This window comes from Brassica oleracea, chromosome C3 (assembly GCF_000695525.1).
Source record: "Brassica oleracea var. oleracea cultivar TO1000 chromosome C3, BOL, whole genome shotgun sequence".
Taxonomy (NCBI): domain Eukaryota; kingdom Viridiplantae; phylum Streptophyta; class Magnoliopsida; order Brassicales; family Brassicaceae; genus Brassica; species Brassica oleracea.
Genome location: NC_027750.1, coordinates 54,120,823 through 54,132,286, shown reverse-complemented (window position 1 = coordinate 54,132,286; position 11,464 = coordinate 54,120,823). Strand labels below are relative to the sequence as shown.

The 11,464-nt window shown below is 37.6% G+C and overlaps 2 protein-coding genes across 2 annotated transcripts; both read left to right on the top strand.

The window, feature by feature from the left end:
• The first annotated feature begins 373 nt into the window (after window positions 1-373).
• On the top strand, window positions 374-2,335 carry LOC106331607. The gene is made up of 7 exons (XM_013769995.1): window positions 374-601; window positions 1,068-1,182; window positions 1,290-1,342; window positions 1,452-1,733; window positions 1,795-1,837; window positions 1,923-2,031; window positions 2,114-2,335. Exons 1-7 carry the CDS (start codon window positions 578-580, stop codon window positions 2,196-2,198), a joined length of 711 nt encoding a protein of 236 aa, XP_013625449.1. The 5' UTR covers window positions 374-577; the 3' UTR covers window positions 2,199-2,335.
• Window positions 2,336-3,184: 849 nt separating this feature from the next.
• LOC106332933 lies at window positions 3,185-4,481 on the top strand. Its single transcript, XM_013771421.1, has 2 exons — window positions 3,185-3,335; window positions 3,423-4,481. Exons 1-2 carry the CDS (start codon window positions 3,297-3,299, stop codon window positions 4,395-4,397), a joined length of 1,014 nt encoding a protein of 337 aa, XP_013626875.1. The 5' UTR covers window positions 3,185-3,296; the 3' UTR covers window positions 4,398-4,481.
• Window positions 4,482-11,464: the final 6,983 nt, after the last annotated feature.

Here is an 11,464-nt window from a genome sequence, read left to right as displayed (position 1 = left end):
AATGTCACTAATGTTGATAGTAATGACAACAATAATGAAAATCTCTAATCAAGTTTGTTTAATTAATTCAGGAGGGATATAAAGACGAGAGGGATGATATACTTCCACCGTTTCATATTACTTATCATTTTATAATTTAAATGCAAAATTTATTGATTTTATATTTTAATTGGTTGAAACGTGGTTAAGTGTGTTGGTAATGATATTTTAATCTAGTAAATATATAAAATTAAATGTTTTTTCGAAAACTACTGGTTATCGGAAACGGAAGGAGTAGGATAGAGAAAAGAAGAAAGAAAAAGGGTAGTTTAGGAAATAAGAAAAAGTGGGGGTAAAGGCGAAGGATTAGGAGTTGTCGTTATATCTGTTAGATGAATGAAAGCAGAGAAAGGCATTCACAGCTTAATCACGCCGGGCCCTGAGGAGTAGAGTAGTAGAGCCTTGTTCTGAACTCTCTCTCTCTCTCTCTCTCTCTCTCTCTCTCTTTCTATCTTTGAAGCTTCTTTACATGCAACAACAACAAGTCTCTTGAAAACTTCTTCTTAGTTTTCTCCGTGGGCTCACGATTCTCTCTGCGATGGCTGCTGCGACTGGTGAAGGGGTTAGTAATAAAGATCACTCACTCCTTCGGTTTTCTCTTTCTTGGAATCTAAATTCTTCCAAATGCGAAGATGATGAGACTTTTATATCTATTTACAGTCTAGTGTTGTGGCTTGCTTCTTGGCAAACTCATTTTCGGTGGGGTGATAATGCTTTTTTACCAAATTCAACAAAAATATTTGAATCTGAAAAGAGACTCCTCAACTTGTACAGTGTTACTGTTGGTATCTCTAATCATTTTTTTTTTTTTTGGGTTAACATTTGTGATATTTTTTGGTTGGATCTTCCATGTTTTTTTCTTTTTCTTTTTGAAACTTCAAAATCATGGTTTTAGAAGAGTACTTAAAGACTTTTCAAAATTGGGAAGTTGCGGTGTGAAACTATTAATGTTTGTAGAGAAGCAGGATCTTCCATGTTGTGATTTTGATTAATGTACCTGACACAAAATTCTGATATTTATTCAAAAGGGGAAGCAACAATTCCCAAGTGTTGCAGATGGTAACGGTAACGCACCAGTCAAGTATCCAAGCGTCAAGGCACCTAAGCTTAGCTTCTCCGATGGTGCCAAACATAACTCCATAGGTAAAATAGCTACAGTTAAAATTCACTACCATGATAAATTGCAAGAAAAACAAAAAAACAGACTAATGAGCTTTAAATTAACCTTCTCCTTTTTGCGAATTTTGCAGATGTGTTTCCTCTTCTTGTTAAGGAGGCTGACCGTGGCATCAAGAATTCACTAGTGAGTTCTCTGCTTTTGAGATTAGGATTTTCTTACATTAGATTTAGAACATGATAGTATTATATGAGAAAGTGTGCTAAGTCTTTCAAGCTCCGCCATTTTGTATTAGGTCCAAGACGTGTGCACTATCTCAGTCTTACCTGACGAAGGAAACACAATCCCACAATGTACCTCCCAGTTTACTCTCTTAAGCTTCGTCAAGGCTCTGCTTCCATCTAAAAGCCAGATGCTCATCGACGCCCAGCTCAACTGTCAGAAAACGCAGAACCGCATCAACGTGCTTCTGGGGGGCACAGATTCCTACCAGTCATGCGTTGTGGACATCAATGTCGAGAAAGGGAATGGTGCTGAGGCAGAAGAAGTTGTTGCAAGTCTCAAATCTGAGAGTGTAGTAAGTGCTCTTATTACATATGATAGTTTGCTTGGTGCCTAACTCTTATGTCTTTTTACAGCATATGCAAAAGGTATTGCAGAGACAAGCTAGCTTGAGCACTGGTAAAAAAGATAACAAACATTTAGGTAAAATTGCGTAATTAGCTGTATATGAACTGAAATCTTGAGAATATTATTTATGTTGCAGATAAAGCTATCTCAGAGAGATGCCATGATGCACCAACGAATAGGTGGAGAAGATACAAGCGTGCTGCTTCTTTTGATTCTAGGAAAATCGTCATCATATTCTCCATCTTGTAAGTGATATTAACTCTACATCGGTATAATAAAGTCATTATAGTATATTAATTTAACGATCATATTCACTATGATATGCAGATCAAGTGTGGGGACATTGATATTGATCTACTTGACACTGAGAGTAAGGCTAATAAACGGTGACAACAGCTTCAATCATATGTAGTCAAAAACTGTAACATCTCTCTTTGGTGCTCTGTTTTCGAATCTCTTTTACCTAAACTCTTTTGTTCCAATAAAATGTTGATAAAGTGAATACTTTCTTTGTGAATAACACTTGCGAATGCTTCATGTCTGATTAAATTAGTACCAAGTATAGATCTTAATGACAATATTTTTGTTGATTGTCTAAAGCTAAAAAGGTTGTGTTATTTGTGGGACTTCAAAAAGTTATCAGTATGGTTGCGATGCTTTTAATTGTTATACTACTCGCCGTGTGACGGTAAATGGGGAAGAAAGAAGACACCATAAGTCCATAACTACTATTGCGTGATAGAGAAACTGTTATAGACGTTCTGTATGCGACCACTGTTAACGTCTACAACGAAATCAGTTGACAAAGGTGTGTGTGTGTGTGTTTCATCGTGTGGTTTCTTTCTCTAGCGTTGCATCATCATATTCTAGTTAGTAATAACTAATAATATGTTTATATTATTAAAATGCATTCATTCTCTGTATCTGTCAGTGTCTAATAAGATGAACATCACAAACTTTCTTGATCCATTCTTTTCGTTGGTTCACAACTCACAAGGTTCTTAAGTGGTATGTTAAAAAACCACAAATATACCAATATATACCCAACACAGTCTCCATTGTTTTTATGAGAACCAGAATTAGATCATGATCATACTTTGACCCAAACAAAAAAAATCCCCACAGCTGCAAACATAAACAACATAGAGACAAAACATACAAAATATACAGCCACTAGATAAGTCAAAACCATGATCCCTTTTAATTCGTTTGGTTCATCGTGTTCTAAAACAATATTTGGTATGTAGTTTCTCCCTGATCCAAGGAGCGGAAGATATTTAAGTGTAATTAGTTATTTCCCTAAAAATATTATACAATTAATACACAAATCGGCAAAATGGAGGAAAGGGATATTCACCTTGATTATCATTAGAGTAGTAATAGGAAAATCGTGGTGTGTGTGAAAATCGTGGCCAAGGGTTTAAATATATTAACGTGTCCCGTAGAAGATTTTGTGTTCTTATTATCGCCTTAACCCAAAAAAAAAAAAAAAAAAAAAAAAAAAACAGCCATGTCTCATCTTCTCAGGCGGCTCAGGCTATCCCTCCGAGTAAGATAACTCCATCTTCTCTTTGTCTAGTCACATGGCTGTTCTTTTTCGTATGTTTGGTTTATTTACAAACCTATCATTTCGCAGAGAAACCTCACGACTTCTTCTAGGTGCTTCTCGTATTATTATGTCAGGGGTGCTGAATCATGGGTACCAGTATCTGGCGAAACTATCTCGGTTCCTTATCTTAAGGTGCCTATGGAGTTACTGAAGGAGATAGGAATCATAGGAGCATCACATGGTTGGGTAGCAACTTTGAAAAATGGAGTCGTGTGTCTTCAAGATGACCTAGATCTCCCTGATACTGGCCCAAAACACATTCCTCTTCCTCCTTTTGTAACTCTACCTCATTGCCAAACCCAAATCGTAACCAACGTATCTATGTCCTCTTCTTCTCCTGATGATGATGAAGACTGCATCGTGGCTGTCAAGTTCTTGGGACCTCAGCTAAGCTTGTGCAGGCCTGCTCAGAGAGATTGCAAGTGGAGCAACATAAGAATCACAGACCCCAGCTTCTTCTCCTCCCATGTAATGTACTCTAAGAGAGATGAGACGTTCTCGATGCCCGCTTCTAGAGGCCACTACATTGGATCATGGGATCTTGGGAGACACATGAAGGAACCAAAGATTCAGATGCTGCGGCTTCCCGATGAAGCTCCAATTCCAGAAATGACAGAGAAAAAGTGGCAGAGATTAGAGTCTTGTTGTACGAAGCAACACTACTTAGTGGAGTCGTTACACACTGATGAGACTTTTATGGTGAAGTGGTACACAGAAAGCCATCCCATTGCCAATAATTTATGGGATCATTTCCTTGTGTTGAAGATAGACAAGGAAGGAAATGCTGTTTACACCAAAGACATTGGACATCTCTGCATTTTACTCTCCATGTCTGAAGCTATTTGTATTCCATCTAAATCGAACCGCAAAGTCAAAAACAGCGTCTATATGTTGAGAGAGCAGGAGTTTGCCATTGTCATGATCGACACTAACCAGAAGTTTTGTCAAAGACCTTTCGCTTGTTCTTTACCTTACTATATTTCAAAAAGACTATTAATATAGTATCTCACTCTCAAAATCTATTTATGCTTTTAAAAGCTTATTGTGTGTCTTATTTTAATTAAAAAATAGTTATATTATAATTTTGTTTTTATTCCTCCTTACTTCTTTTGTATTCGATGATGTTTTGACAGGGAAAAAAAAAAAAGAAAAACAATATTTGATTTCATCGGAGATTCTTCAGACCCATTATAAATGTACGACTAAGATGGACCTTGCTCAGATCGATCATCGGATTCAACGAAGAGATCCGACATGCAAAAATAAGCTTGAAATGAAAAGAAAAAAAAAATCTGTTGGAAAGAAACTAGAAAATAGTTGCGATGAGACAACTATATATAGATAAAGAATAAATAAGAGATAGGAGATATACCTGAAGAGATCTGAGAGAGAAAATGCAGACTTTTTAGACATATTTTTGCAGAGTTAAAAAAATAAAATTGTTCCGTTTGCTTCTTTTTTTTTTTTTGTTATAGGGCTTCACTTTTATTAAGCTAATGTCAAATATTTAGTTATTTACCGATTAATACAATTATAGCTTAGCCCATTTAGATCATTACAATATATATTGTTAAATAGACTCCTAAACCCCAATTATTATTTTTTTAGTTTGTATTTGTTTAGTTTATTTTAGACTAGTGGCTTCTCTCCGTTACGCGCGGAGCGGTTGTTTATTGTGTTTATAAATATTTTGTTTATATTGTACATTTTTCTTTACTATGGAGGTTAGTATTGGTGTTTAGTTCTTTATGAAATCAACAGCCAACATTTTGCTATACACGATGATGTTGAATTCGTTCTATATATATTGTTTTAATTGTGCGATTTTTATTTTACAATTATGTTTATATTTTTTTTCTGTAATGTATATGAGATTCAGGGTCGAAATGGTGAATAATGTGTATTAAGTTTAATAGCGAAGATAATGTGTATTAGGTTTAATAGTAAAGATATATTGGAAGGAAATGGTGAATTGTATGTTATAGCCTTAGCATTTTAAGTTTAAATTTAGATATTTAGCTTTGTTTTACGTTTGAAATGTATTTGTTTTTTTGTTATTGTTATGAGAAAGTAATGGTGGGAATGGGAAATATATATTTTTGGGGATAAATTATTTTGTATTAAAATTTAAACCATTGTAGAAAACAATACAGAAATTAAACTGAAATTTAGACATAATAAGCCCCATATTAATTTTGTGTAATCAGGAAGTGGTGGTTACTTGGGACTTTCTTGGCTCATTTAACAACAAATTTTGCCGATCGTATTTCATAACGATGCCGTAACCAAGTCATGAAGTAGTGGTTACTTGGGCGCTAAGTTACTTTCTTGGCTCATTTAACAGCAAATTTTTCCGATCGTATTTCATAACGATGCCATAACCGAGTATATTTTTGATTAAGCTTGTTAAACTGTCATTAATTTACTATATACATCCACCTGTTGTAAAGTTGGGTTGCTATGTCAGGAGGAGTTTGTATTAGAGAGTAAGTGATCCGAAGATGCTCGTAATTTTGATTTTTATTTAAAAAGAAGTTGACGGTTGGATTTATTTAATAAAGAGATTACCAAATTGGAAACGTTGTGACCAAGCCACGACCACGACAAGTTTGCAAAACCAACAACGAAATGATTCAAGCAAAAATAAAATCCTCAATAATTATTCCAAGCGTTAAAGAAGATAAAATCCTAATATCTCTCTCAACCAAGCACGCCGCCAAGCCCCCGTCTGGTCCAGATCCACCGTTCTCCGGTGTTTGGCGCTCCTCGCCGGCACTGGAGATGATTTCCTTGTCTTCTTTCATCTATGGCTGTAGCAGTTGGTGGTACTTAGTTTGCTCTCCGGCGACATCTCTTCCCCATCAGGTTCATGCTCGTCTGAGGAACGAGGAGATTTAGAGGTTTGTCTTTCGTCTTGTTTAAAGAGGATATCATGTCTCTAGCGCCGGTGAAATTCGATGGATGGAACCGGTTTCGAGTTTCCTCAGATCTGTGTCCTCTGCTCTTGTTTCTCTCGGGAGTTTGAATCTAAAGCTTCCATGTTGGGTTTTAGTGTTTGTCTTCGGTCTTGTTTCAGTTACGGTGTAAGCGGTGGTGTAACGGTGGCGTAGTGTTGTGTGGTGAGCAGAACAGGCCTACATCCTTCAGAAGTTTCAGATCTCCTGTCACCTCTCCATATCAGTTAAGGAGTCCTTCTCCCGGCCTTTTAATAAGTGTGTTTCCCGGATGGTCTTATGTTTCTCTGTTCCTCGGTGGCTTCGTTTGTTGAATCAATACAGAGAGGTTGAGGTCTTAGGCCTGCCGATGAAGGTTTGGTTGAGAAGGGGCGTTTAATCTCAGGTGTTTGTTTCCTCTCGAATTTGGTAGGCTTTGTGGTTCTGGCTTGGTACCGTGAACTGGAGGTTCAGGTATGTTGAGTTTGGTTTCGTTGTATTGGTCACTGCATCGTTTACTCTCTTTTGTGCTTGTGTGGGTTTCGGCAAGAGTTCCGGCTGTTTCAATGATTAGACGACTTTCTTCTTTCACCTTGTCTAGGATTGTTTATGGGTTTAGATGTAGGAGTATAGTTTTATCTAGTGATCATTGTAGTTGTTATGTGTTGCCCGTTGTTTGGATTCTAGATTCCCTTTTGTGGGCTAAGTTTCCGGGGATTTTAAGGTGTTTCCGCCGGTTTGGATTCCACCCTTGTATGTTTCTCAGTTTTATAAATCAAATTCAATTCAGATGGGAAAAAAAAAAAATGAAGATAAAATCCTATGGACTTGCCACTCCCAAGCGAAGCGAAGAAGTGTGTGGCTTTTTCCCGGTTAAACATTAACTGTTTAAACATCTGAGTTTAGGATGAATCACCTAAGAACCCAACTGTGTTTTCATTCTGACAAGAACCACATATAAACGAAGAGAATACACAAAGGATATATGCATTAAGCTCTGCTACTGACACAATTTCTATTTTATAATACTTAGTAGCACCTGGCCATGTGAGCAAAAATACATGGATCAATAAACTGTATTCAAAAAGGCTAACGTGATTTCAAGCAAAGCTCACCTAAAATATTAGGATACATCAAACCCACTTAGCAACGATTCATCATTTATCAAAACAGTGTACAGTCACATTGAGAAGTGTAAAGGTCTTGGGTTGGGCCGAGATGACTAAATCCTTTGACTTTCTTCTTTCGATCATCTTCTTAAAGCTTCCCCTCGTGCCTGGAGGAAGATGACCGAGAATACTACGGGTCAGAATCGTGGAGATCTGATTCGGGGGCGTGGAGTCCGGATGGAAACTGGATCGTTTTTTGGCAAGAAAATATCTGGGAGATACATGTTTGGTGGAATGGAGGGGATCTGGATATCATTCTCGATCTCAATTAACACGAGATTGCGGAGGTCTCGAGGTACTTGTTTCAGGTGGAGTTTGGTTGTTGGGAGGGTGTTTTTAAGTGTTTTAATAAGTTCTATGAGCATCTGTTTCGTCTTTGGGGTTAAGGGTTTTCATTATTTAGCTTCTCCTTTTTTGCAAAGGTTATTTGTGATATATATGTATTGATTGCTTGAAGTTTTGGATTATTAATGGTGATTTGGCTTCCTGGTACATGGGATCTAGTATTAGAAATGGTTTGTCTGTGTGGAAAATTATGGAACAATGGGTTAAGACAATCCAGGGAAGGTTTGTTTGTTTGGTTATGACGTTAACAGGTTGGTATATGGTGGTATTGGATTGTTATTATAGCTGTTCTTTTAGAGATTTTCTTTCCAGGGGAGATTATGGGCACACGACTGTGGTCTGGGTTGTGTTGTTGAGAGGAGAACAAAACGGGTTACGGTGGTTTGGCTTGGTGAATTGGTGTGGCAGACGCAAGTATGAAATGCTAGGGATATGGTCTCAGGTTCTGGTCTCTTTAAACCACGAACTGGATCGAATGCAGATAAAGTATGCAAGGTATTATGTGTGGTGTTGTGCACGGGTTTCTATTTGGTATCTGGAAACAGCGGATGGCTCATGGTATGCGGGTGATACACCAAACACAAAGATACACCAAGTTCTAGGATTTTGGGTAATTTTATGGGCAATGGAAAATTATAGCAGTTTCAGGAAGAGACAATGGAAATATGGGAAAAGGGAATTAATTTATATTGGACAAGTCTGTGGGTGTATGGCCTCATGGATTGATAAAGACGATTCTCTTACAATCATTATTTATGAAAATACTAAGCTGGAATTGTAGAGGATTTGGGAGTCATTGGACCATAAGTTATCTTAGGAAATATAGCATAAACATAAACCAGAATTTTTATTTTTATCCGAGACAAAACAGAATTTTGATTTCGTACAAAGGTTTCCGGATCATTTTGGATATGATAGCTTGGTTACGGTGGACCCAAATGGGAAAAGTGGTGGATTAACTCTTTTTTACACTAATGAATTTCAAGTTAAAATCCTATATTCAAGCAATAGGATGATTGATATTGAGGCAATGGTTAAAGGGAAGAAAGTTTATCTTACTTTTGTTTATGGGGATCCAGTACAAAAATTACGAGAACAGGTATGTGAGAGATTAACTCGATTCGGATTAGCACGATCGGAACCGTGGTTCATTATTGGAGATTTAAACGAGATCACTGGGAATCATGAAAAGGATGGGGGTTCTTTACGATGTACAACGTCATTAAATCCCTTCAATAATATGATTCGGAATAGTGGTTTACTAGAATTTCCAGCTCGTGGGAATACACTATCGTGGCAAGGTTGAAGAGGTAAAGGAAAAGGAAAAGGAGCAGTGACGGTTAGATGCCGCTTGGATCGGGCTTTGGCAAATGAGGAATGGCATACACTTTTTTCATGTTCTTATACAGAGTATCTAAGAATGGTAGGTTCTGATCACAGACCAGTAATTGCTTTCCTAGAAGACAAGACTACAAGGAAAAAGAGAGGACAATTTAGGTTCGATAAAAGATGGATTGGTCAAGAGGGTCTTATGGAATCGATTGTAGCCGGCTGGACGGAGAGTCAGGATGCACATCTAGGAGATCTGGTTACAAAAATCACTAACTGTCGTCATGAAATATCTTCATGGCGTAAAGATAATCAACCATATGGGAAGGATAAAATCCAAGAGCTCCAACAAGTATTGGAAGAGGTACAAATGGATAATAATAGATCACAAGATGAGATTATTGAGGTTTCTAGGAAATTGCAGGAGGCTTATAAGGATGAGGAGGAATACTGGCATCAAAAAAGTAGGAATATGTGGCATTCATCTGGAGATTTGAATACTAAATTTTATCATGCGTTGACAAAGCAACGTAGGGTTCGTAATAAGATAGTGGGACTCCATGATGAAACAGGTAATTGGATAACGGATGAGAAAGGAGTTGAGAAGGTGGCAGTTGATTATTTTGAGGGTTTATTTACGACCACAGATCCAACGGAATTTGATAGTTTTTTGGATGAAATAGTACCATCTATTTCTCCACAAATGAATCAAATATTACTGCGAAGGGCAACAGAGGAAAAGGTACGACAAGCTCTATTCATGATGCACCCGGAAAAAGCGCCAGGCCCATATGAGATGACAGCTCTTTTTTCAGCATTCCTGGCATATAATTAAGAGGGATGTTGTTGAGATGGTGAACAATTTCCTTCTCACGGGAAATATGGATACACGGTTAAATGTTACTAATATATGTATGATTCCGAAGGTAGAGAGACCCACGAGGATGACAGAATTAAGACCAATAAGTCTATGTAATGTTGGGTATAAGATTATTTCGAAGGTCTTGTGTCAAAGATTGAAAATTTGTCTACCAAGATTAATTTCGGAGACACAATCGGCTTTTGTGGCGGGAAGGCTGATATCAGATAATATCCTTATAGCACAGAAAATATTTCATGGACTGAGAACTAACAAGTCCTGCCAGAATAAATTTATGGCGATCAAAACGGATATGAGTAAGGCATATGATAGAATATAGTGGAACTTTATTGTGGCTCTTCTTCACAAAATGGGTTTTGACCCTCACTGGGCTGAATTGATACTGGAATGTATTTCCTCGGTTCAATATGGGGTACTTATTAATGGTCAGCCACATGGTCTTATTACTCCTCAGAGGGGTCTGCGGCAAGAGGACCCTTTGTCTCCGTATTTATTTATTTTGTGTACTGAGGCACTAATCGCGAATATTAAGAAGGCAGAGAGAATGAAACAGCTTACTGGTTTAAAGGTGGCAAGAGCGTGTCCAGCAATTTCCCATTTGCTATTTGTAGATGATAGTCTCTTCTTCTGTAAGGCAATTAAGGAGGAGTGTCAAACCATTCCCAGGATTCTAAAAGAATATGAGAAAGTCTCGGGACAACAAATTAATTTCCAGAAATCATCAATTCAATTTGGACATAAGATTGAGGAGGTTAATCGTCAAGAGCTAAGGGATGTTCTGGGAATTCAGAACATAGGTGGTATGGGATCCTACTTAGGTTTACCAGAGAGTCTTGGTGGGTCAAAAGTTCAAGTTTAAGTTCAAGTTTTTGGCTTTGTACAGGAACGGTTGAATAATAGGATTAATGGATGGACTCTTAGATTTTTTACGAAAAGAGGAAAAGAGGTTACTATTAAATCGGTGGTTACGGCACTGCCAAATCATGTTATGTCTGTTTATCGGTTACCGAAGGCTACTGTTAAAAAATTAACGAGTGGAGTATCTAAGTTTTGGTGGAGCCCAGGAGGGAGTTCAAAAGGTATGCATTGGAAATCATGGGATAAATTGTGTGAAACCAAAGAAAATGGTGGATTGGGTTTTAAGGATCTTATAGATTTTAATACAGCAATGCTTGGTAAGCAACTATGGAGGCTAATTGAGAAACCAAATACTTTGTTCTCAAGAGTCTTCAAAGGACGGTATTATAGAAATGCTTCACCCCTGGAACCGATCCGTTCTTACTCCCCGTCGTATGGCTGGAGGAGTATTACTTCTGCTAGATCTCTGGTTTGTAAAGGACTAATTAAAAGGGTGGGAACAGGAACATCTATCTCTGTATGGAATGATCCTTGGATCCCAGCCACTCGCCCGAG

What these genes read in the sequence shown, in the direction of transcription:
- LOC106331607 (XM_013769995.1), top strand. Translation starts at nt 578, where the DNA reads ATGGCTGCTGCGACTGGTGAAGGG. An exon ending in CTGCTGCGACTGGTGAAGGG is followed by an intron (nt 602 to 1,067) that starts GTTAGTAATAAA and finishes TTTATTCAAAAG; the next exon opens with GGGAAGCAACAATTCCCAAG. An exon ending in GTCATCATATTCTCCATCTT is followed by an intron (nt 2,032 to 2,113) that starts GTAAGTGATATT and finishes TATGATATGCAG; the next exon opens with ATCAAGTGTGGGGACATTGA.
- LOC106332933 (XM_013771421.1), top strand. Translation starts at nt 3,297, where the DNA reads ATGTCTCATCTTCTCAGGCGGCTCAGGCTATCCCTCCGA. An exon ending in GGCTCAGGCTATCCCTCCGA is followed by an intron (nt 3,336 to 3,422) that starts GTAAGATAACTC and finishes ATCATTTCGCAG; the next exon opens with AGAAACCTCACGACTTCTTC.